At 34.9% G+C, this 25043-nt stretch overlaps 1 protein-coding gene across 1 annotated transcript; it reads right to left on the reverse strand.

The window, feature by feature from the left end:
* Positions 1–285: 285 nt before the first annotated feature.
* LOC115956347 (disease resistance protein At4g27190-like) lies at positions 286–24400 on the reverse strand. Its single transcript, XM_031074755.1, has 7 exons — positions 23952–24400; positions 23742–23802; positions 18567–18678; positions 14851–18481; positions 1000–2256; positions 595–685; positions 286–497 (listed from the first exon to the last, which is right to left on the reverse strand). The coding sequence occupies exons 4-7, from the start codon at positions 18478–18480 to the stop codon at positions 424–426; spliced, it is 5052 nt and encodes a 1683-aa protein (XP_030930615.1). The 5' UTR covers position 18481; positions 18567–18678; positions 23742–23802; positions 23952–24400; the 3' UTR covers positions 286–423.
* Positions 24401–25043: the final 643 nt, after the last annotated feature.

A 25043-nucleotide genomic window follows, 5' to 3' on the forward strand; every position in this document is an offset into this window, starting at 1 on the left:
TCATAGCCCTATTATTATGAGACAAATTGGAATGCCAATTAAAATCTAAATAAGATTTTTATGATCCCTTTCAGATTGGATGTCTGTATAGAATGAAATATTTATTGGATATCTGTTGTACGTGATTGGTGTATAATAAAAAATGTAAAAATGATGTTCTAATCATAAATTATCACTTAAAAAATGTTGTACAAATATTTATCTCTTGTTCAAGAAATAAAAAGAAAAAACACATTATATATAAAAATAAACAAAATAAAATAAAACAAACACATCAAATAAATAGAAAGCAAAAGAGTCGTGAAATACAGAGATGAGAATATTTTGAGGACGGAGACCTCTACAGAAGTAGCACGTCCATCCATCCATGAGCCCGCCACAAAGTTAAGTCACTTGTGTAGAAAAGATCATAATAAATCCAAATCATAATCTTCGAGATTCTTTGTAAAAATAGATTTCATCTGATGACACGTGACATGTACGATCGTCTTTCACATCTAAATCAGTTGAACACAACAATAGTAAGGAAAAAAAAAATATATATATATATATATATGTATATAATAAAAGGTTAGTATAGTTAAAAGTTAAAACCTGTCCACCATGTTATATCGTTGTTGGCAGGGCATATGGTAAGCACTGGAGAAATTGTTGAAGTCCCTGTAGGCTCGTCTATCTGGGCTACCTGAACAACCAAATCGAAAGCCAACAAGCATTTATATATTCTGGCAACGCAAGGGGAAATAAATAAAATAATAATAACATTTTTAAAATATAATAAAATTCGTCTCAAGCTTCCAACTAGACAAACGGTACTTATCAGTTATCAGTGAGGGTTGATTATAATTAAGCACATGCACAACATATATAGGATATTTGGTGTTATAAATCAAATAATTATTATTAGTAGTAAATTAGTAATATGTATACTACTATTATAATTGACTCTAATTTAGTGAACAGATAATAAATAAAAAAAAGGCAGGAATATTGGATTACCTCTCCATTTATAAGCACTCTTTTGTCTGGAGTACGGGTAAAAGTCGTCCTCATGTTCTTACAGCTTTCCACGCTTAACTCCATCCATTTTGGCAGTATAAACTGATAGTTCTTTGGGCAGAAGTTAACAAGGCTTGGTAGACCTTTGAGTCCCATAAATTGTAGTTGAGGGAGCGTTACATCTTTCTGAACTCCAGCGTCTCCTTCATGTGTGAATACTTCCAATAATTGAGAGTTTTCTTTTACTATGAGAATCTTTAGTTCTAAAAGACTATCAGCGATGGTCATGGGGAAGAGATATTTCAATTTATTGCAGTATTTGACATTGACTCTTATCAGTTTAGGGAAGCATAAAGGTTGGAGATGATTCTCTGATGAGACCTGTTCTTCTACATTTTCAACAATTATATGCTCCAATTCGTCACACCTTTCAATTTCAAGAAATTTCAACTTTTGTAAGCTTTGAGCGAGGGCCGGTGTGAAGAGATGCGTCATTTTTTTGCACCCGATGACTTTTAAATCTTCAAGATTGTTGAGATTTATAAGTTGGATTGGACCCTTCCATATATATGTCAATTCATGTAGTTCGACCAAGCACATTTTCCTCAATCTTGGGAAAAACTCATCTTGTTGTTCTCCTTCTCTGGTAAGAAAACCTTCAAAGTTGAACACCTCCTGCAATCCTCCACAGTTCTTCAATTCCAATTCTTCTAATCTCAAAAAAATGGAAACTGGATTCCAATGATCCACATGGAAGAGATACTTCAATTTATTGCAACTTTCGACCACGACTTTGACCACATTTGGTTCAAGGAAGCATAAAGGTTGGGGATGACTCTCTAATAAGACTTGTTCTTCTGCATTTTCAACAATTAGATGCTCCAATTCGTCACACCTTTCAATTTTAAGAAATTTCAACTTTTGTAAGCTTTGAGCGAGGGCTGGTGTGAAGAGATGCGTCAATTTTTTGCATCTGATGACTTCTAAATCTTCAAGATTGTTGAGATTTATAAGTTTAGTTGCGCCCTTCCATATGCAGCTCAGTTCAAGTAGATCAATCAACAACATTTTCTTCAATCTTGGGAGCAACAGATCTTGTTGCTCTCCTTTTATAGTAAGAAGCCCTTCAAGCTTAATCACCTCTTGGATTCCTCCACAATTTTTAATTTCTAATTCTTCCAAATTTGACAAACCTTGCATCAAATCAAATGAAGTTGCATTCCAATCGCGTAGAGACAAGATCTGTAAATTTTGAAGCTACACATGTACCAATTTATATCTCTATTAGTTAAAAGCAACAGGAATTCACATAAATTGTGACTAAAACCCACCAAAAAAAATAATCCTTACATGTGAAATTATATGGCCAAATGAAAGTATTACAAGCTGTACAATGTAATTTTACAATGTAAATCCTTAGAAGTACATTACGATTATTAACAATAGTCTACTTCAGGTGAAACTCTATCACTGTTTTTTTGTTGTTATAAAAAATGAATCTTATTCTGATTAAACTCAATAATCAAAAGTCTAAAGATATTTAAAAGGTTTTTATTTTATTTTAAATTTCAAATTATTTTATAATTTAGTATAATCTTTGGTTTTATAAAAACTTGGATGCATACAATGTGCACTTGTCACGTAACTTGAAGTAATTTTTGTTCTTTTAGTTTTACTATTTATTTTAATAATTTATATTTATATTATTGAAATATTTTTTATTTTATATCCAATTCTTGATTAAGTCATGCCTTGTATGGACATAAGATTAATCCTATATAATAAATTGGGTCTTAAAAGTCATGATTACACAAAATAGTTTTCTAAAACACTCTCAAACGACTAAAATACGGATTTATCTCATGGCCATATATTGTATTAACAAATTAAGGCTCTTGACCCATATCATTTCTCTCACATCTTGTGGAATTGGCCTTCCCAATAAAAGTTCATATATATGCAAAATAAGAAACTTCATGAGACCCAAGCATGCTCTAATTGGTAGAATATCGTTTTTGAATCCGAAAATGTTGGGTATATATGTGTGAGTGAAGTCTCACATTAAATAATAATAAGAAGAATGGGTGATTACAATAACATAGTTGGACCTAAACTCATAAGTTTAAGTTTTGGGTTAAGTGATATTACTGTATGTTATAATAACTCCTCGATTCTCTCCCTCACATAGCCTTACTTGCAAAGCTCAATTTACTAGAAGACAAGAAGCATCAAAAGAGTGAGCATACAAGCTTGAGAGACCCATTGACATAGAAACCAATTTGTTACTTAAGGGAAATTAGATTTGCTAAATAGAATTTCTCTATATTACAAGCTAGAAGAAAAGAAAAATGAAGTTCTTCATAGGGGGCTCAAATGGCGTAGAGTCAAGACTCACATTTTTGACAGATTGATATGAAGCTTGGCATGTCTTTTTCAAATTGTTGACCTCAGATGAGCTAGTATGTAAAGCATGTATTTTGGTCAGTGTCCTCACATTTGATTTGACAACACTTACAATAAGGAAACTCCTGATTGCTCTTTCCAAAACTTAATCGTAAATTATATATTCATCAAATTACTAATCATTCACAAGTCCAACATTCTAAATGCCCTATAGGAAATCCAACTAAATTACAAATCATATACAGGTCTAGCCATCTAAGCACCTTGCACTAATCAAAAAACCTAACCAAATGGCTTGAAAAAGGCAATTTTGCCATTCTTAATAAAGGTCTAGCTGTCTAAATACTTTGTACTAGTTAGGAAATCTGACCAAATATCTAGACAAACACCTTTTTTTTTTTTTTTCATTTATATATATATATCTAAAAACTAAAGCGTATTATTTGTTGTTGCTATGCTTCTATTAAGCTACATCAATGGCCACATCATCCATTTATTTTCTACGTCTTCTTTTCTCTTTTAAAATGTTTTTTCTTCCTATTCTTAAAAAAAAAAAAAAAAAACTAAACTCTTCCTCTTCCTAGTAGCCCACACCTACTATTATTTTTCTTCTAACTTTTTTCCTCCATGTTTGCTCTTTATCTTCCCACTACTTTTTACTTTTCCGTTGCACTTTTTTCATCCTTTTTTCTTTCTTATATTTTGACTCTTCTTCTACCCATTTTATTTTGTATAAATTTGATATAATTTCTCCAATTCAATCCATATTTTCCCACATAGAAACTGAGTACTCTCTCTCTCTCTCTCAGTGGATATTTTTTTCTTCTTATAACTCTATATAAGGTTGATGGTTTTTTTAGTATGTGTTTTGATATTTCCTTTCACAAAGTCTTCTATCTCTCTTTTATAGCTTTTTTGGGTTAATACTTATCATTATTATTATTATTTTGTCTTTTATCTCTCTTTTATAGCTTTGGTTAAATTTTGGTTTCGATTAATACTTAGTTTTTTTTTTTTTTTTTTTGGAAATTGGAATTTGAATTTATATCAAAATACAATCTACATGGCTATAAATTTGAATATGTCTACCAATTGTTTGAGTAATAAATTATTATAAAGTTTATCTTTTATTCCTCTGGTTTAATTTTAATTTTGATTAAGATAACATTGTAATTTTGTGATGAGTTTTGATCATTATGATAATCTCCATATTCCTTAAGAGATGAAAATTTTGAATAATAAATTTGAAACTTATAAATTTTAGTTGTATATTGAGCAAATTTAAGTTATACGAATATAATTCACCTTAAATAAATATGAATCAAATACACAAAAAATAATAGAATGATATATTTGTTGAGTTAAAAAGAAAAAAAAAAAACTTGTAGAAATCTTTTTTTATTTTTTATTTTTATATATAGACAATACTTGAAGTAATTGTTCTTTTTTTTGTATATTACACCCCATTATATAATATTTATATAATATTCCCACACATTAGTTCTTAGTAAAAACTAGAAAAGTGGTCGAAGACCTTTTACCTAATGAATCAAACCCTCTCCAGGCTTCTCATATTGAGTTTCTTAACCATCACTTCCCCCCCCCCCCCCCTCCTCCTCAAACAAAAAAAAGAAAAAGAAAAAAAAGAGAGTGCATTCATCACCATATAACACAACGCCTATATTACAACGAGAATAATTTGTCAAACAGCCATAACCTTTGACCTTCATAGCCTCTGATCTTCATATTTCTCATAATTTTTATACTTAATGTAATCTACATACTTGACAAATTCTCAATACTTTTCTACACTCTAAAGATATTCAATACTCTTCTAAGAAATTCATACACTACACAAATTTTATCAAGAACTAAATATCATCGTCATGGGAAAAGTCATCTAAGTGGACACTAACACTAAGTTTGTTTCGACATTAACATTTTGGAAAATGAATTATTTTCCAAAAAAAAATATTTTTTAAAAAACTATATCATTTTTGTTAGAAATTTAACCAAATTCCTAGATTTGTGAGGTGTGAAAAATAGAGAAAATATGAGCCAAAAGAAACAATCACACAAGACAAGATTTATGTGATTCGACAATGTGCCTACCTATTCAATATTATCAAATCAATTATAATATGCTCTTAAGTCTATGCCTAACTTGAGATCCATACCAAATACAATAATACCTCTCTAAGAATAGTATAAACTCACTTGAAATCTTCAATCACCAAACAACATGTGATTGTTGTACCCAAAACAATTTATTATTGGAGAAAACCCGATCTAATTTTCTTTTGTGTATATGTTTCGGGGTTAAAGAAAATCTCCTTGCCTTCTTTACTCTCACACAAACAATTTTTTTAGCGAAAAATAACTCTATCTCATGCTAAACTAAATAATATAAATTAAGAGACAATTTTTCTTTACCCAATTCTTTTTTGATGTTACCAAGCATATGAAAATATGAAGGAAAAAAACAAAATCTATATTTACATAAGATTTTTCCTTAAAACAAATGAATTGTTATTGGAAAATTCTAAATTTGTGGTGCCCTACAGATGTTGTTATTATTATTATTATTATTATTATTATTATTATTATTATTATTATTATTATTATTACGTGTGTGTATGTGACATCGCTTCAATTAAAAGTAAAACAAGTTTCTTTTTTTATTTTCATTTCAATACGTGATAGTCCTAAGCAACAGTACACTAGTTGAAAATCTTTTTGTATTCCGATTTATTTATTTTGGTTTGTTTATGTTGAAGGCTAAAATTTCACAAGAAAGCCCATTCCATGAAAAGTAAAGAAGGTCCAATTCAAACAGCAAAAAGAATCAACATTAAGGCCCAATTTATGTTCAGATTTCCAGCAAAAAAGGCCATTAAAAAATCCAGCAAAATCCAGTGAAAGAACTGGGCCGGGATACCCAGAGGCTGCCAGAGGCTCGGGATCCTCGGGACGTGCAGCACAGCTAACGTGGGATTGAGACAGCTCAAAAGGGTTACCACGAAATACAATAAATGAAGAATGGATATGTCCTTCTCAAGCACCCAGTGGTATAGCAAAGAACCAGAAACTTGGAGAGTGACAATTCATGAATAAAAAGCTGGTACATCGAGAAACCCAGAATGAAGAACTATAAAGCGAAGTGGCTGGGAAAACTTTCAACCCAGCAGGAATGGATTCTGCTCACTTGGGAAAAATGACAGCAAGAAGGACAGCCAAAAAGCTTAGTCTGAAAGGTAAAAAGCCTTGAAAGAAGAAAGGGTGAAGGTTAGCTCTCCAAGGACGCCCCGGAATGGAAAGTCAGCAAGTGACTTTTAGAGAAACAGTATTAAAAGATGAAATTCATGAGAAAAAAAGAGAAGAGACGAGCCCCTAAGAAAATGTCACAGCACGAGCTCTGAAGGGCAAAAGAGAGAAATCACTAGTACCTCAGAGCCCTAGAAAACACGCTATAAAAGGAAGAGAAAACCCATGTTGAAGAAAGGGGAGAGGATTTTCAGTAGAAAGAATATCATAACAGAGTCATTAGAACTCTGTAAAATTTAAGAAAAACAGAGGAATGTCTCCCGGTATCCCAGAAACAGCCACTATAGCACATACTTGGATTCAAAAGGATTCAAACTTTGCAAGTCTTAGAGGCTTGAATAGCCATTAAAGTCTGTAATTTTTGAACTTATTTGAACCTTGTATCACGTCTTAGTGAGCACATTTGTAATCCACAATCAAGAAAAATAATGAAATATCTCATATTGATTTGAGAATTTCTAACAATTACTTTGCATATTTCTTTACTGCTTCTTACTGCTCAATACATATATATTCTTGCTTGTAAAGCTGAGTCCCTGCCCAAGCAAACCCACTCGGACTTGAGTTCCAAATCCCACAAGTCTTGTGCAAAAGCATAAGTCTGTGAGAATTGGGGCCAGGATCCTCGTGGCTGAATCATTCTCATAAGATTCACTTACATATATGTATGTGTATTAATATATATATATATATATATATATATATCCCCATAGTGCAGAGAACCAGAGATTCTGGGTTCTTACAGGCCTAATACGTCTCGGGATCCCACGACAGTATGCTCGGGGTACCAGGAGGAATTGTATTTTTGCCTTGAGGAGATTTATGTGACTTGCGCACAACTTGGTTCGTAATCAGCCCCCATTTAGCTGCGGTGAACCAAGCCCAGTCCACCAAAAAATACAACTATTTGGCCCAGGATCCTTGGGCCTGTGTGCTAAAGAAAAAAGCACTCTCACATTTTGGCGACTCCGCTGGGGACTGGGAAAAAGGAGAGGGAAAAAGTAGTCCCTTCGCAAGCATGGCTCCAAAGCTAGGAAACACCTAGAGGAAGGAAAGTTCCTCTTAGTGCATTCAACATCAAGATCCCAAAAGTGTGGGTTCCTCCAACGAACGTTCTACCGAGAGACTATATATGGAATTTTGGGGAATTTCCCAACACAAGATAAGTTTTATGCGTTATTATTTTCTCTGCTTTACAATTTGAACATAATAGATCATTGCCCTGCTTTTTAAAAGAAAAACAGGGGGTCATGTAGTAATATATAAACAATTATAATATTGTCTCATTACTTTAAAGAAAAATGGAGAAGTAAACAAATAAAATATATTGATGAAATGAAGATTGTATGAGCTACATAATAGAGAAATGGCCCCACATTTGGGGGCTAATGTATTCTTTCTTTTAAAAAAAAATCATGATATTTTTTCATTTGTTTAAAAAGAAAAAGAAGAAAGAGAAGTAAGTGAATCAAAGAGATTTGATGAAATGTAAATTACATAGCAAAGCAATTTCCTCACGTTGTGGGGCTAAATAATTTTGCAGCAACTTGATAATAATATCATATGGCGCAGGTTAACAAAATGGACAAGTTCCTTGGCTCCACCCACGGGTTTAGCAAAATGGAGTAGTTCCATGATCCCAGCAATGCCTTGGAGATCCTTGATCCCAGCAAAGCCTGGGAGATCCTTGATCCCAACAAAGTTGAGGAGATCCTTTATTCCAGCAAGGCTGAGTACATTCTTAATTCTAGCAAAACCTAAGAAATCCTTGGTCCCAACAAAGCTGAGGAGATCCTTTATTCCAGCAAGGCTGAGTACATTCTTAATTCCAGCAAAGCCTAAGAAATCCTTGGTTCCAACAAAGCTGAGGAGATCATTTATTCCAGCAAGGCTGAGTACATTCTTAATTCCAGCAAAGTCTAAGAGATCCTTGACTCCAGGAAAGCAAAGCCTGGGAGATCCTTGATCCCAGCAAAGCCTAAGAAATCCTTGGTTCCAACAAATCTAAGGAGATCCTTTATTCCAGCAAAGCTGAGTACATCCTTAATTCCAGCAAAGTCTAAGAGATCCTTGACTCCAGGAAAGCAAAGCCTGGGAGATCCTTGATCCCAACAAAGCTAAGGAGATCGTTGATCCCAATAAAGTAGATGAGATCCTTTATTCCAGCAAGGCTGAGTACATCCTTTATTCCAGCAAGGCTGAGTGCATCCTTAATTCCAGCAAAGTCTAAGAGATCCTTGACTTCAGGAAAGCAAAGCTTGGGAGATCCTTGATCCCAACAAAGCTAAGGAGATCGTTGATCCCAACAAAGCAGAGGAGATCCTTTATTCCAGCAAGGCTGAGTGCATTCTTAATTCCAGCAAAGTCTAAGAGATCCTTGACTCCAGGAAAGTAAAGCCTGGGAGATCCTTGATCCCAGCAAAGCCTAAGAGATCCTTAATCCCAATAAAGCTGAGGAGATCCTTTATTCTAGCAAAGCTGAGTACATCCTTAATTCCAGCAAAGTCTAAGAGATCCTTGACTCCAGGAAAGTAAACCCTGGGAGATCCTTGATCCCAATAAGGCTGAGGAGATCCTTGATCCCAACAAGACTGAAGAAATCCTTAATCCCAACAAAGTTAAGGAGATCATTTATTCCAGTAAGGCTGAGTACATCCTTAATTCCAGAAAAGTCTAAGAGATCCTTGACTCCTGGAAAGTAAAAGCCTGGGAGATCCTTGATCCCAACAAAGCTGAGGAGATCCTTAATTCCAGCAAGGCTAAGTACACCCTCAATTTCAGCAAAGCCTAAAAGATCGTTAGTTCTAGCAAAGGCGAAGTATTTCCATGAATCCAGCAAAGTAAAATGGTTGTAAAAAAAAAAAAAATGGAGACATCCGGAAAATGGATAGAAGTTCCATAATAGCATCAAGAGAAGGTGGATCAAGCATGATTCAACAACCGCCTCATGTCTTGGGGGCTAAAGCCTATTATGCAGTGGACCTTAAATATATTTTGAAGAAAATCAATAGAAACACTATATTGCAAGTTAGCAGCAAAATCAACATTATTGAAAGCTCAACAACTATACAATGCATCTATCATTTCTTACAGCTCAATAATTGGGCTCACCTATGGAAATAACAAGATTTGGAGGAGATACAGAGACCACTGGAGGACACCTACAACTAGCTCTGAAGGCCAACCATGACATCACAACTATTGCCTAATCCTCTCAATGTGCCACTAGTACGTGAAAGAGGGATTGAATGGGAAGCCCACAAAAGTCACTGCCAATCTTAGTCATTTCATCCAACACAAAGTAAACTTTGTGGAAAATATACTTTATGATGAATCGGCTCCAGCTGAAGAATATCTCATTGTTAGGATCCCGGGGAGCTCCCATATTTGGGATCCCGGGGGTTCCTATCGCAGAAGAAGAAGAAACCTGGAGGGAAAGCAAAATATTGCTTATGAAGGCACTCGGGACCTGAATGTAGCCTACAAGAGGATCTCGGACCACTATCTTACGTGATAGCCCAGGAAGAGATCCTGGAGGAACCTGGGGATACGATGAGTCAGAATTTCCCAACTCCAAGATCCCGAGGGGTTCCCATCCTAGAAGAAGGAAGCAATGCCCATGGTTTGAGGGATCCCTTGGATAGAAAAAGAAAGAAGGAGGAAGGCTAATATACTGTTTACGAAGATCCTGGAGAAACTTACAGATATGGAAAGGAAGACATAAATCCTACCAAAGGAAAAACTAGAAGAGGTGAACTTGGGGGCTGACGCAAGGAACCCAGGGCCCATCCTAATCAGCAGTCAGTACAAAAAAAAGAGCAACTGGTAAAGCTATTGAAAAAATATGAAGATTTATTGGTGTGAACTCCTTCAAACTAAATAAGGCACATCCAAAGGATAAATTTCCTTCGCCTAACATCGATCTCCTCATAGATCCAACTAAGGCAACAAAAATATCAACCATGAAGAGGCATACCACGATCAGGGGACTCAAAGAGCTTCTTAGAAAGAGTTTCTTACATTAGGAAGTTCACACCAAGACCAACCTTGGTCATTAGTGGACTATCCAAACTGTTGAAGAAGGGAAATATTGTCATATGGGGAGTTGGGCAACCAAATGTCTTTCATAAAATTTCAACAAATCATGAGTCATTTGCCTACCATATGGGTACTATCCATGGCAAAATCACTATTGTTGTACCTGGGATCTTGATCCCAAGCATGCAAAGCATTGAAGGACACTGAAATGAGGTATCCCAACATAGAAAAGGCATGTATGGCAGTTATACATCTCAACAACTGAATCATTACTTTTCATCCCACCAAATTCTATTGGTGACAAGCTCTCATCCAATAAAAGCCCTCCTCAATCAACTCCTGCAATCTTGAAGAGTAGCCCGGTGGTTAATATTAATTTCCCAATACAACATAGGTCTGAAGGATCCCCAGAGCTATCAAGAGCCAAGCTGTAACAAACTCACTGACCCAGTTCCCCGAAGAAGAGAAATACCTATTAAGTGAGAAGATCTCTAAAAAAGTAGTAGCGGGAGAGATCCTTGTAAAGAAACAGACTATGAGGTTTGTGAAGACAACCTTCAACGAGCATGCTTAGAGGAAGTCATCCTCTTCCAGGATCCCCGTACGAAGATCCCCCACTTGAAGAAAACACCATGACAGAATCATCTTGGTGGAGCTCCTGGCCATCAGTCTACCATTGAGAGCAACCTTATATGACTCATAAAAGAAGATTCTTTCCATAAAGAATTTGTTCACAACCAAGAAAGGATATTTTAGAAGATCCTCGGAGAAGAAAACAAATCCTCATCCCTTTAAAGAAAAGAAAAGAAATCAGTTCAGTAAGCCCACTTGAAAATGAGGGGCTACGAAGGAACTTTTTCTGAAGATTGAAAAATTCAATGGTCATGAACAAATTTTCCAAGTGGCATGGCCTAGGACTTGGGAAAAGGCAAATTTTCCATGTACCTAGCTCAGAACTTGAGCAAAGCACAAATTTTCCAAGTGACATGGCCTAGGACTTGGGAAAAGGCAAATTTTCCATGTACCTAGCCCAGGACTTGAGCCAAAACAGAAATTTTCCAAGTGGCATGGCCTAGGACTTGGGAAAAGGCAAATTTTCCATGTACCTAGCCCAGGACTTGAGCAAAACAGAAATTTTCCAAGTGGCATGGCCTAGGACTTGGGAAAAGGCAAATTTTCCATGTACCTATCCCAGGACTTGAGCAAAACATAAATTTTCCAAGTGGCATGGCCTAGGACTTGGGAAAAGGCAAATTTTCCATGTACCTAGCCCAGAACTTGAGCAAAGCACAAATTTTCCAAGTGGCATGGCCTAGGACTTGGGAAAAGGAAAATTTTCCATGTACCTAGCCCAGGACTTGAGCAAAACAGAATTTTTCCAAGTGGCATGGCCTAGGACTTGGGAAAGGGAAAATTTTCCATGTACCTAGCCCAGGACTTGACCAAAACAGATTTTTCCAAGTGGCATGGCCTAGGACTTGGGAAAGGGAAAGGGAAAATTTTCCATGTACCTAGCCCAGGACTTGACCAAAACAGATTTTTCCAAGTGACATGGCCTAGGATTTGGTAAGAGGAAGCTTTCCATGTACCTAGCCCAAGACTTGGCCTAGAACAATTTTTCTAAATACATGGCCTAGAAATTGGCCAAGAGCAAAAGTTTCCAAGTACGACCAAGAAAATGGTCAAAAGCAAAAGTTTATGGAGTACAAGCTGTAGCACATACCAGCAATAAGTAAAAGTGCAGATTGTAAGCATATCCCAGTCTTGGCTACAACTTGTAGCACATACTAGCACTGGGTACAAACTGTAGCACGTACCAGCAACAGGTACAAGCCATAGCACGTCCTAGCAAAGGATGCAAATTGTAAGCAAAGCCCAATGAGGGGTACAAAGAGAAAGAGCCTTGAGTGGGTATGAAAACCCAAAAGTGGGTGTGTAAAGTGCACAAGATTGACCTCCTTGAAAGGAATTGGTTCAAGGGAGCCTAAGGAAGCAAGGAAGGCGTAACTTAAAAAAAATTCTAAGAGTACATCACTCGAAGCCGCACAAGCATGGATACTTTTGCAAGTCCCTATACAAAGAGATTAGTCAATGACATTACAAACCAGCTAGCGACATTTCCCTCCTCCAACAAGGTGCAAACTCACCAAAGGCTTGGAGGTATTTCGACTCAACAAAAGAAAGGTACCCTTTCGTTCATCCCATGAAGGAAGTGTAGCAATCCTTTGGAGTTTCCCTCAAGAATTATTTGATCTACACATTGGTTCTACAAACCAGAAAAGTGTCCAAAAACAATTTATTTTCTCGCGCGTGGGCTACAGGTAACCCACGAGCTCGGGGGGCTAATGTTGAAGGGTAAAATTTCACAAGAAAGCCCATTCCATGAAAAGTAAAGAAGGTCCAATTCGAGCAGCAAAAAGAATCAACATTAAGGCCCAATTTATGTTCAGATTTCCAGCAAAAAAGGCCATTAAAAAATCCAGCAAAATCCAGTGAAAGAACTGGGCCGGGATACCCAGAGGCTGCCAGAGGCTCGGGATCCTCGGGACGTGTAGCACAGCTAACGTGGGATTGAGACAGCTCAAAAGGGTTACCACGAAATACAATAAATGAAGAACGGATATGTCCTTCTCAAGCACCCAGTGGTACAACAAAGAACCAGAAACTTGGAGAGTGACAATTCATGAATAAAAAGCTGGTACATCGAGAAACCCAAAATGAAGAACTATAAAGCGAAGTGGCTGGGAAAACTTTCAACCCAGCAGGAATGGATTCTGCTCACTTGGGAAAAATGACAGCAAGAAGGACAGCCAAAAAGCTTAGTCTGAAAGGTAAAAAGCCTTGAAAGAAGAAAGGGTGAAGGTTAGCTCTCCAAGGACGCCCCGGAATGGAAAGTCAGCAAGTGACTTTTAGAGAAACAGTATTAAAAGATGAAATCCATGAGAAAAAAAGAGAAGAGACGAGCCCCTAAGAAAATGTCACAGCACGAGCTCTGAAGGGCAAAAGAGAGAAATCACTAGTATCTCAGAGCCCTAGAAAACACGCTATAAAAGGAAGAGAAAACCCATGTTGAAGAAAGGTGTGAGGATTTTCAGTAGAAAGAATATCATAACAGATTCATTAGAACTCTGTAAAATTTAAGAAAAACAGAGGAATGTCTCCCGGTATCCCAGAAACAGCCACTATAGTACATACTTGGATTCAAAAGGATTCAAACTTTGCAAGTCTTAGAGGCTTGAATAGCCATCAAAGTCTGTAATTTTTGAGCTTATTTGAACCTTGTATCACGTCTTAGTGAGCACATTTGTAATCCACAATCAAGAAAAATAATGAAATATCTCATATTGATTTGAGAATTTCTAACAATTACTTTGCATATTTCTTTACTGCTTCTTGCTGCTCAATACATATATATTCTTGCTTGTAAAGCTGAGTCCCTGCCCAAGCAAAGCCACTCGGACTTGAGTTCCAAATCCCACAAGTCTTGTGCAAAAGCATAAGTCTGTGAGAATTGGGGTCAGGATCCTCGTGGCTGAATCATTCTCATAAGATTCACTTACATATATGTATGTGTATTAATATATATATATATATATATATATATCCTAATAGTGCAGAGAACCAGAGATTCTGGGTTCTTACAGGCCTAATACGTCTCGGGATCCCACGACAGTATGCCCGGGGTACCAGGAGGAATCGCATTTTTGCCTTGAGGAGATTTATGTGACTTGCGCACAACTTGGTTCGTAATCAGCCCCCATTTAGCTGCGGTGAACCAAGCCCAGTCCACCAAAAAATACAACTATTTGGCCCAGGATCCTTGGGCCTGTGTGCTAAAGAAAAAAGCACTCTCACAGTTTACTATTTTCACCTCATGACTATCAGTCCATCAAACAAAAATGGAATTCAAACACCGGTGCACTAGTTTTTGTACCAAAGAAAAAAAAAAAAGTGCAAAACCGAAGAAAGAGTAGAATAAATAGAATTAGGAAATTACTCCTTCTCACAAAAAAAAAAAAAAAAAAAAAAAAAAACCTTTCTCTCTCAAAAAAAAAAATAAATAAATAAATAGAATTAGGAAATTACCTTTTGCAGAGCTGGTACATTCACTTCCACAGTAGCAAAAAATGACCACTTCACTTTAGGACAGTTCACCACTTCTAGCCTCTCCAATGGCAATGATGGCCAAACTGAAGAACTATTTCCTCCACCCAAACTGACAAGCTCTGGTAAGTTCACTAATATTAACTCTCTCAACTTAGATAGCACGCTGTTGTTTCCATCCCCATCATCTCCTCCTTTTTCATGGCCAAATACTTGCTTTAATTGAGGAAGATCATATAATGATAGTTTTTCTAGTTGGGGAAGATCTCGAGCAGTTGATAGACATACCAGATTGCTGCAATTCCATACCAGAATAGTCTTTAATTTTGGGAAGCCTGTAGGTTGATGGTGACTCTCTATTTCACAATCCCCAACTTCTCCTTCTCTGTTTTGGCCGAATACTTGCTTTAATTGAGGAAGATCTCGTAATTCTAGACTTTCTAGTTGGGGAAGATCTCGAGCAGTTGATAGACATACCAGATTGCTGCAATTCCATACCAGAATAGTCTTTAATTTTGGGAAGCCTGTAGGTTGATGGTGACTCTCTGTTTCACAATCCCCAACTTCTCCTTCTCTGTTCTGGCCAAATACTTGCTTTAATTGAGGAAGATGATGTAATTCTAGACTTTCTAGTTGGGGAAAATCTCGAGCAGTTGATAGACATACCAGATTGCTGCAATTCCATACCCGAATAGTCTTTAATTTTGGGAAGCCTGTAGGTTGATGGTGACTCTCTATTTCACAATCCCCAACTTCTCCTTCTCTGTTCTGGCCGAATACTTGCTTTAATTGAGGAAGATCTCGTAATTCTAGACTTTCTAGTTGGGGAAGATCTCGAGCAGTTGATAGACATACCAGATTGTTGCAATTCCATACCAGAATAGTCTTTAATTTTGGGAAGCCTGTAGGTTGATGGTGACTCTCTGTTTCACAACCCCCAACTTCTCCTTCTCTGTTCTGGCCAAATACTTGCTTTAATTGAGGAAGATGATGTAATTCTAGACTTTCTAGTTGGGGAAAATCTCGAGCAGTTGATAGACATACCAGATTTCTGCAATTCCATACCCGAATAGTCTTTAATTTTGGGAAGCCTGTAGGTTGATGGTGACTCTCTATTTCACAATCCCCAACTTCTCCTTCTCTGTTCTGGCCGAATACTTGCTTTAATCGAGGAAGATCTCTTAATTCTAGCCATTCTAGTTGCTGAAGACCTCGAGCAACTGAGATAGGAAAGATATATTCCAGTTTTCGGCAATTCTCTACCACAAGAGTCTCTAATTTTGACAGACATATTGGTTGATTGTGACTCTCCAATATCATTCCCTCAGATATTGTATCAGCAATGCATTCCATCTCACAAGACTTGATCAAAAAATATTCCACGGTATGGAACAACGACTTCAATGCGTTCATTGAGGAGGCATTCAAATCTTTGATTGCTAGGGTTCGCCTAGGTGTCATAGCAGACAAGAACGGATAGCCAATATCTATGACATATCTACGCAAATGCTCTGAGAAAACAAAGCCTTTGGGTAAATGATTCGAGCTCAAATTTAGAGAGAGATTAACCAAGCGGGGTAATGAGTTCAACTCTGATAAGTTAGCGTTGCTTATTTCTGTGGTTGTCCCTTCAACATCCCAATTCCGGAACCTATTACTAATGATAATTAGTTCTTCTAATTGGGATAATCTTCCTATCACATTTGACGGGATCCGTTCCAGTTTATGACAATACGTCAAATGTAGCATTTTTAAACTCGTCATTTCCCCTAACTCACTCGGCAATGCCTTTATTCCACATCTGTAAAAGCTTAAAGCCTCAAGTCTCTTTAACTTTCCCAAAGAAGAGAGGTTATCATTGAAATTGCAGTTGTTCAAATATAAGGTCCGAAGGTTTGTCAATAATTCGAGTGATTGTGATGATAAGATTATGTCATGTAGTGATAAAACCTTCAGACAATTCATCCCTTCAAACAATGCGTTAGAGATATTTTTGGAACTTTGAATTCCACCCAATAACAAAATGTTGAGTCTTGGACATACCAATTTATCAGGAAGTTGTTTGGTGTTGAAATCAATCAAGAAGATTGCTGTGGCTCTTTCAAAGTTTTTGTTTCTCTCTAAACGAGTGCAGGCTCTTAGCTCGAATTCATTTTCCCCTTTTGATGTTATCCATAAGCCAATATCGCGAACCATGTCATGCATCTTCACAAATTCTTTACCAAAACCTTCTAGTAGTAAAGAAGAATCTTTGAGGCTATTGACTGCTGCACGCACTTGGCACCGTGCGTCTTCAAGTAAGTGAAAATCTTCATCTTCCTCTAATCCCATAACATATCTAGTCAATTCTTCAATGGGAATATTATAATCTTCTGGAAATAAAGAACACAACAAAAAGCACAACTTGGTTTTGCGTTTTAATTGATCAAAACTCCACTTAAGACATGCATAAGCATTTTTATCTTCATCTACACCTTCAATATCAACAAGTCTAGACTTTCTTAGTTGATGCATTGCCACATTCCAATCATTGAGAGATTTTCCTGTAAGAGCCTTTCCCACTGTAATGATTGCTATAGGCAAACCTTTGCATTCTTTAACAACTTCTAGTACCACATCATTCAAGCCTGGGCAATCATCAACTATAGCGGTTTTTTTCATCAAAGCCAATGATTCTTCCTCCACTAAGAAATTTAATGGAATTTTCCTTTGACAACGCATTAAATTGCATACATGCACACTTCGAGTAGTCAAAAGCATCTTGCAACCCCTGTGATCATCACGAGATGGAATTCCAATAGCTTCTAAGTTGACATCTTTCCAAACATCATCAAGGATTATGAGGATCTTCTCTGCTTTCTTTATTCTTAAGCATATTTCACTTGCTCTTGCCATATCGCTCTCATTATCAAGTTTCAAATTTAAACAGCCTGCAATTTCACCTTGAATTCTTCTAACGTTTGGAGTCAACGACACAACAGTCATCACAATTTCATCGAAAAGATTTAGTTCTTTGGTTTTCTTGTGCACTTCCTTCACCAGTGTTGTTTTACCAACCCCCCCTATTCCATGCAGTCCAATCCTTTGACTGTCATCATCATGCAATGCCTCCATAATTTGTTGGAAAGCCAATTTTCTTGATTCAAACACCTCGAAATCACTAGATGAAAAGATCTCTATGCCAGGAATCGGAGCACGATGGGTCAATTCAGAAAATTTGCCCTTATCTTGGAGCTCTTTGACAACATTTGTCTTCTGAATGGCTTCCTTACATAACTTGTATTGCCGAATCCAATCAGGACACCAGCCGTTACAGAACCTCAAATTTACTTGTACTTTAATTTCCAAAGCCTGCACTTCTTCCATGAGTTGATTCACATTTGTCAACCACCTTTCTACATCCTTCTCAGCAATCTCATTGTTCATTGCAGCTCGCTCGATAGCCTCTTGCACCTTTTGCTGCTCTACTTGCAGGTCTGTTTTTGCTTTGGTAAGATCATCAACAGTTTTCTTGAAACGGAACAAATAACCAACATGACGTATGACGGGCTTTGCTGTGCATTTTACAACTTCAGCTGCAATGGAGCCCGTGCATCCCGTCAATATGTCCATCCTATCTGAAAATAAAAGACTGTTATACTTCTTAAACAGGGAACAAGATTAAAGATAAAGTGAAAATTTCAAAATTCAAGGTATACCTCGTTGACACACTAGTGGGTACAAGTGACAAGGAAACAATTGCCACCAACTGCGCAATAAAGTAAATTGAGGAATTAATTGCAGTTGCTTCCAATTCTCCTTGCTATTCACCTGTCAAGATGAAAAAAGATGGTAAGAGATTCTTTCTCCTTTTTTTATTTATATTTATTTTTATATATATAAAAGGAATTGCATCATCAACTTTAGCAATTGGTATCAAGATTACTCAATGTACCGTAAGAACCAAAAGATTATTACTATAAGTCTATAATGCTTCTCTTTACATGGACACTACTTTCCTCAATAAGCGGAGTCCGCCAGTGGTAAGGCATAATTATTTGATACAACACAAGCTCAATTAGTTTCCTTATTTTATCTCTCAAAAAAAAAAAGTTTCCTTATCAAAGTAACAATTACTTCAATTATTGCCTATTTAATTAAAAAAAAAGATTTCTACAATAATTTTCTATCTTTACAAATATATCATTCTATTATTTTTGGTTTGTTTATTATTATTATTATTATTATTATTATTTTTTTTTTTTAAGGTGAACTGTATTCTTCTCACTTCTATTGTAGTGTATTATATTTGCTTAATATAGAAAAAAATTTTATAGTTTTCAAATTTATCATTTTTTAGGAATAAAGAAATTATCATAATAGTCAAAACTCATCACAAAATTACATTTTTATTTTAACAAAAATTAAAATGAAACCAAAGAAATTAAAGATAGACTTCTTAATAATTTATTATTCAAACAATTGGTAGGCATATTCAAATTCATAGCCATATAGGTTGTGTTTTGATATAAACTCAAATTCTTATATACTAAAAATACTAAGTATTAATCCAAACCAAAAATTAACCAAAGCTATAAAAAAAAAACACAATGCCAAAACACATATTTATAAAATAAAATAAAAACTATCAAACTTAATTAGAGTTATAATAAAGAACATAAATCCACCAAAAGAAAGTAGAGAGAGAGAGAGAGAGAGAGAGAGTACTAACAAATTTTGTGTGGGAAAAATATGGATTAAATGAGAGAAATAATTTCAAATTTATATAAAATAAAATAGGGAGAAGAAGAGTCAAAATTTAAGAAAGAGAATAGGAGGAAGTGTTCTACCAAAAAAAAAAAAAAAGGAATATGATGAAGTGTAATGGTAAAGTAGAAAGTAGTTTGGAGATAAAGAGGCAAAGATGGAGAGGAAAGATTGAAGTAAGTGCAATAGTAAGTGTGGACTAACAAGGAGAAGATTTTTTTTTTTTTTTTTTGGGAAGAAAAGTTTAAAAAGAGAAAAGAAGAGGTAGAAAATAAGCGGATGATGTGACTACTGATGTGACTCAACAAAAACATAGTAACAATAAATGCTTCTTTTCAACTTTTTTATATATATATATATATATAAAATTAATTAATTAATTCATTTTTTAAGAAAATTTCACCAATCTCTCTAGAGGGATTTTTTTGCTATTTAACATGATTTTTGAAACAATTTCTTTAGTTAGCACGTTTATGAAACATATTTGTAAACTAGCATCTCAAGTGTGTGGAACTCAAGATTGCTTATCAAATTTGAGCCTTTAAGGCTCAAGTTCCATGTGCCGGTAAGAGCTAATGTGGAAATTTATCCACAAGGAACTTGAGTTTCCTAAAGCATAACATTGCATTTCATCCTAAACCATAAAACCCAAAACAAGCCCAAGCTAAGAGAGAGGGAAAAGAACCGGATCAAAAACAAACCCAAGCTACATACATCAACATTGCTCATTGTTGCTCTAGTGCCCAGATCAAAACCTCAAAGTAGAGGTCTGCTGCTTCGTACCATGGGGTTATGTTTTGATTTGGGTATGGAGAAATGAGTATTTTTCTAATTTTTGGGTTTGGGTGCTTGAGAAATGGGTTTGTATGTTTGAGAAAGGAGGAGAAGAAGATCTAGAGAAAGAAGAAAGAACAAGAAAGCTAGAGAATGTTGAAAGCAGATTGAAGAAGGAGAAGAAGAGATTTGGAGAAAGAAGAAAGAAGGAAGAAGAAAGCAGGTACACATGGATTTTTATGTTCACCTCAGTTTTACCACACTTAGAACTCGAGTATTAAAGACTTGAATTCCCTCAAAGAACTCGAGCACCTAAGGCTTGAGATAATAGTTTGCTGAAATGTTTCAAAAACATGCTAACTAAAAATCTATTTGCTAAAATAATTCTAAACAGGAAATTTTCCCCTCGCTTGATGTATAAGGAAACATCAATTCTCAAATTATCCCCTTGCCTTTAGGGTAATGGTTAATAATCCATTTTAAGAAATTTTTGACACCACTTTTATGGGAAATAAAAAAAGTTGTCAAAACATTAATTGTTTTTTTTTTCCCCATAAAAACTTTCTTTAAACAGATTGTTAACCAATGTTCTAAGGGCATCTGTTAGCATTTCCCATAAATATAACATATATTATAAAATCTCTTTTACACCCTTGGATTATCCTATTTTAATCAAATCTTTCTAATTTTTTGGAAAAATCAAGTAACCTAGGGATAAATAATTATTTCATCAATAAGTCAAAGACAAATTAAAAACATTATTAATTAACAAAGAAAAAGTTGTCAACAAAAATAGGATAAGTCAAGGACGAATTACATATTTTGATCAAATATGTTAATAATACGGTGAGACTCATTTCCTAAAATTTTGAGATTAATGTCAATTTTTTTAAAAAAAAAAAAAAAAAAAAAAAGATTGGTGCAATTTCCCTTAATTTTCTACTCTAGGCTGTACTCTATGTACCAAGGGAAAATGATAATGCCAATAACGACTTATTTTATTTCCCTTAATTTTCTACTTTGGACTTGACTTTTTTGTGGTTTAAAAATACCTTGAAACCTTACGTTTAATAGGGAAAAAACTTGATAATAATCTGGTAAAAATATATCTCCAACTTCACTTTAAATGCCTATAAAATAGGATACTCTCCTACTAATCCATGTCTTCAAAACAAATTTATGAAAAAAAAATTTTAAAAAGGGAAAATTATGACACTAGACAAAAAAGAAAAAAAAAAAGTGTTATTGCACCATCACCTTCACCCTAATCCATTTTTTAGGAAGTAAAGGACCCTAGAAAAATAAATGAAGGGCTTTAAGAAGTTGGAATCTTTGACCTCACTTGGCACTTTTTATTTTTATTTTCGGTTTTTATGAGCTTCATACATGGCGGTTTATGGATCTAAAATGTATCTTGTACATATATCCAATATTTTTAGAGAACAAAAATAATTTATAAATGTTTAAAGCATTTGCTATTTTTGTATAAGGTGAGTATATATAATTTGGTTATTTAAAAAATTTTAGGGGTATTTTTGGCATTTTGTAGCTTTTGGGGAGAGGTATTTTGGGTATCTTGTGGTTATTTTTATCATTTTAGAGGTTTTAGGGATATCTTGGAGGTTTGAAGATATTGTGATAATTTTGAAGGTTTGTGGGCGTATTTTTGGAGATCTTAGGAGATATTTTAGTCATTTTTGTGATTTTGGTATCTAGGGGATGTTTTGGCTATTTGGATTCTTCATGAATATTTTGGTTATTTCGGGAAGGTTTTTGTTATTTTGCAGATTTTGGGAGGTATTTTCGTTATTTTCGAGTTTTTTAGGTAGTTAGTGGGGAGTATTTTGATCATTTTGGAAATTTCACAGATATTTTGTTCAATTTGGAAGTTTTGGAGTATTTTTTTCATTTATAGATTTTAAGAGGATTTATTGTCATTTTGGAGATCGAGTTATTTTGATCAGTTTTGAGGTCACAAGATTATTTTGGTCAATTTAGTGGTTTATAGATATTTTGGGTCTAGTGATCCAATGCACTAGACCCATGCTTTGCCAATATGAGTAACAAAGCAAATGTGATAATCTTATATTCTTATATACTTAGGATGTGATTCTATGGATAAAAATTTTCACAAACTAAACTCCAATATAGGGTTAAGTGTATGACTTTATTATGCATAGGGCTCTCCATGGGTCAATTGAAGTTGGTTTTAGGGTCAACCAAGCGATTGACTTGCTCATGGCAAGTTTAGATTTATCCAATTGGTGTTGACCGCAAGTATACGAGTTAGCAACCGACACAACTTAGGTGTTCTGACAATTGGATTCGATCAAACAGGGGTGGAGCTAGGAATTTTTGTTTGGGGGGGCCAACTTGCGACACTAATATATTTATCAGGACAACACCCCCCCCCCCCTCACATACACACACATATATATATACACTCACTTTTTTATTTGATAAGTTATATATATATACGTACACACACCCAAAAAAAAAAAAATGCTTAGTATTTTCAATTAAAATTATTTTTGATGGCGATTTTTCATAAAATAAAATTCATTTTTTCCATTTTCATAGTGAAATTCTTAAAAAGTTTCATTTTAAATACAAATTATCAAATTTTATACTAAAGTAAGTAAAAAATCTTTCAATTGAACTAATGAAATTTTCAAAAACATGAATGATCCAAAACTTGTAGGAATAAGTTAGGCTCCAAACATATTTAAAACTACCTTACTCTAACTCATTATGTGGCAATTAAAAACACATTTTATGTGTAATTTTAGTGACAATTTTTGATGGAAACTCACTAGATTTGACTAAGATCTTGCTAGATTTGGCTATGATCTCACCAAATTTGGTAAAAATCTCACCATATATGCAAAGAATGACACTATTTTGGTCAAAGTTGGAGAAAAGTCAAAATTGAAGTTAGAATTTAGACGAGGAAACCCTATATTGATTCAAGATAGTTGAGTTTCCTTGGGACAGACCCACCATCGATAGACCAAGTGATCGGATCGAACAACCTTCAATCAGTTCAAATTCCACCAAGATAAACGATTCTGTCGGGTCCAAGTCCGGACAGGATATCTCTAACTACGCATAATCAAAATTTATTGTTTCACGATAATAAATAAATAATTTGATGCACCTTCTTGAATTAAATTAAATTGACAAGTATAATAACTTAGAGAAGGCATTATCGTTTTCCAAAGAGCAATGAGATGGCTTGGATCTGTTACTTTTCATTCTACTTTCTTTGATCTTTAACATCATGGCTGAATATGCTAACTTTTTTTTACTGTCAAAATATAAATAAATTGGATGAATATAATTCCAATAATTACCTTATTTGATCTTCAATGTCCCCTTTTCTTGTTTTACTTGTATTTTTTTTTCTTCCCCTTTCTGTATAGACAAAAATAAAATGAAATGAGTGTGGAGTACAACATACGATCGAGTTAAAATCGATCAGGGCTATGGCACCAGAGGAAATTAAGTAACATGATTAAAGAAAGTAGAACAACTGTGTCAAAATTAGTTGATATTTAGCATACCTTAGCCTTATCTTCAGAATCCTGCATATTCTCCAACGGCTTTGAAAGAAGGATATGCTAGCAGTAAACTCACAGTGACAACTTTTCAACTAAAATACTCGTACAAGGAACAAGAAAACTTTTCACTACTTGAGCCTTCAAACTTCTCAGGAAAGAAACCAAAATTCCATTCAAGTTTTTACAGACAACAACATCAACCAACTAAAAAAGGAACAAAAATGCCTCCCAAAACAGGTGGATTAATGCTTAGGGAATATTCAGCCAAAACAAAAAGCTTAGGGAATGCCTTTATCTTCCACTTTCAGGATTATCCAATAAAATAATCTTTTTGTATAGCCTATTTTCCTAAAGCAAAAGCGAAATGATGCTTTATCAATAATATATATTAATCTTTGGGATTGCTGGCCTCACTCTTTCATAGTGGATTGCGAGCCCATGGTGCAGCTCGTTGCTATCTCCAAAAAGAACCCTTACATTTGTTGTCATTAATTAATATAAACATTTGAAAAACAAAGCAAAACGATGCAAATACAAAATATATAATTAAGTTCAAACTGAAATTATTAATCCATCAAATTTATTCTTCTCTCTGGCCTATGCCTGATAAACTAATCTTTAGTGAAAGATTGTTAGTTCTACGATTTCTTTAATTTCTCCTATCCATTCCAAAAATAAATATATAAATTTTAGATAAGATGTAGAAAAGTTGCATTTTTTAATATTAACAACGATGACAATAATCCCTATAAAAAAAAAAAAAAAAAACAAAAAAACGATGATAATAATTAGTATTGTAGGTTTTGAAATTTTAGGGTTCTGATAATAATAATTAATAAGCAAGTCACTTCGAAGAAATGGTGACATTATCATTATTTCCCACTTTCTTTTCCAAACCTCGTTACCCCACACGGTTCCATTATTCAACACAACTTTATAGCATTCTTTTGCCAACATTGTTGAATTGCATATCAAGCGAAACTACTTTGCACCTTCGTAGAATCGAGCTTAGAGCACTCATATTGGTAGGTGTACAATAAAAAAATATGTAAAATTTATATAATTTTGATTTAATAATTATCCACATCAATTAAT

The sequence above is a fragment of the Quercus lobata genome, chromosome 8, assembly GCF_001633185.2.
Source record: "Quercus lobata isolate SW786 chromosome 8, ValleyOak3.0 Primary Assembly, whole genome shotgun sequence".
Lineage (NCBI taxonomy): Eukaryota > Viridiplantae > Streptophyta > Magnoliopsida > Fagales > Fagaceae > Quercus > Quercus lobata.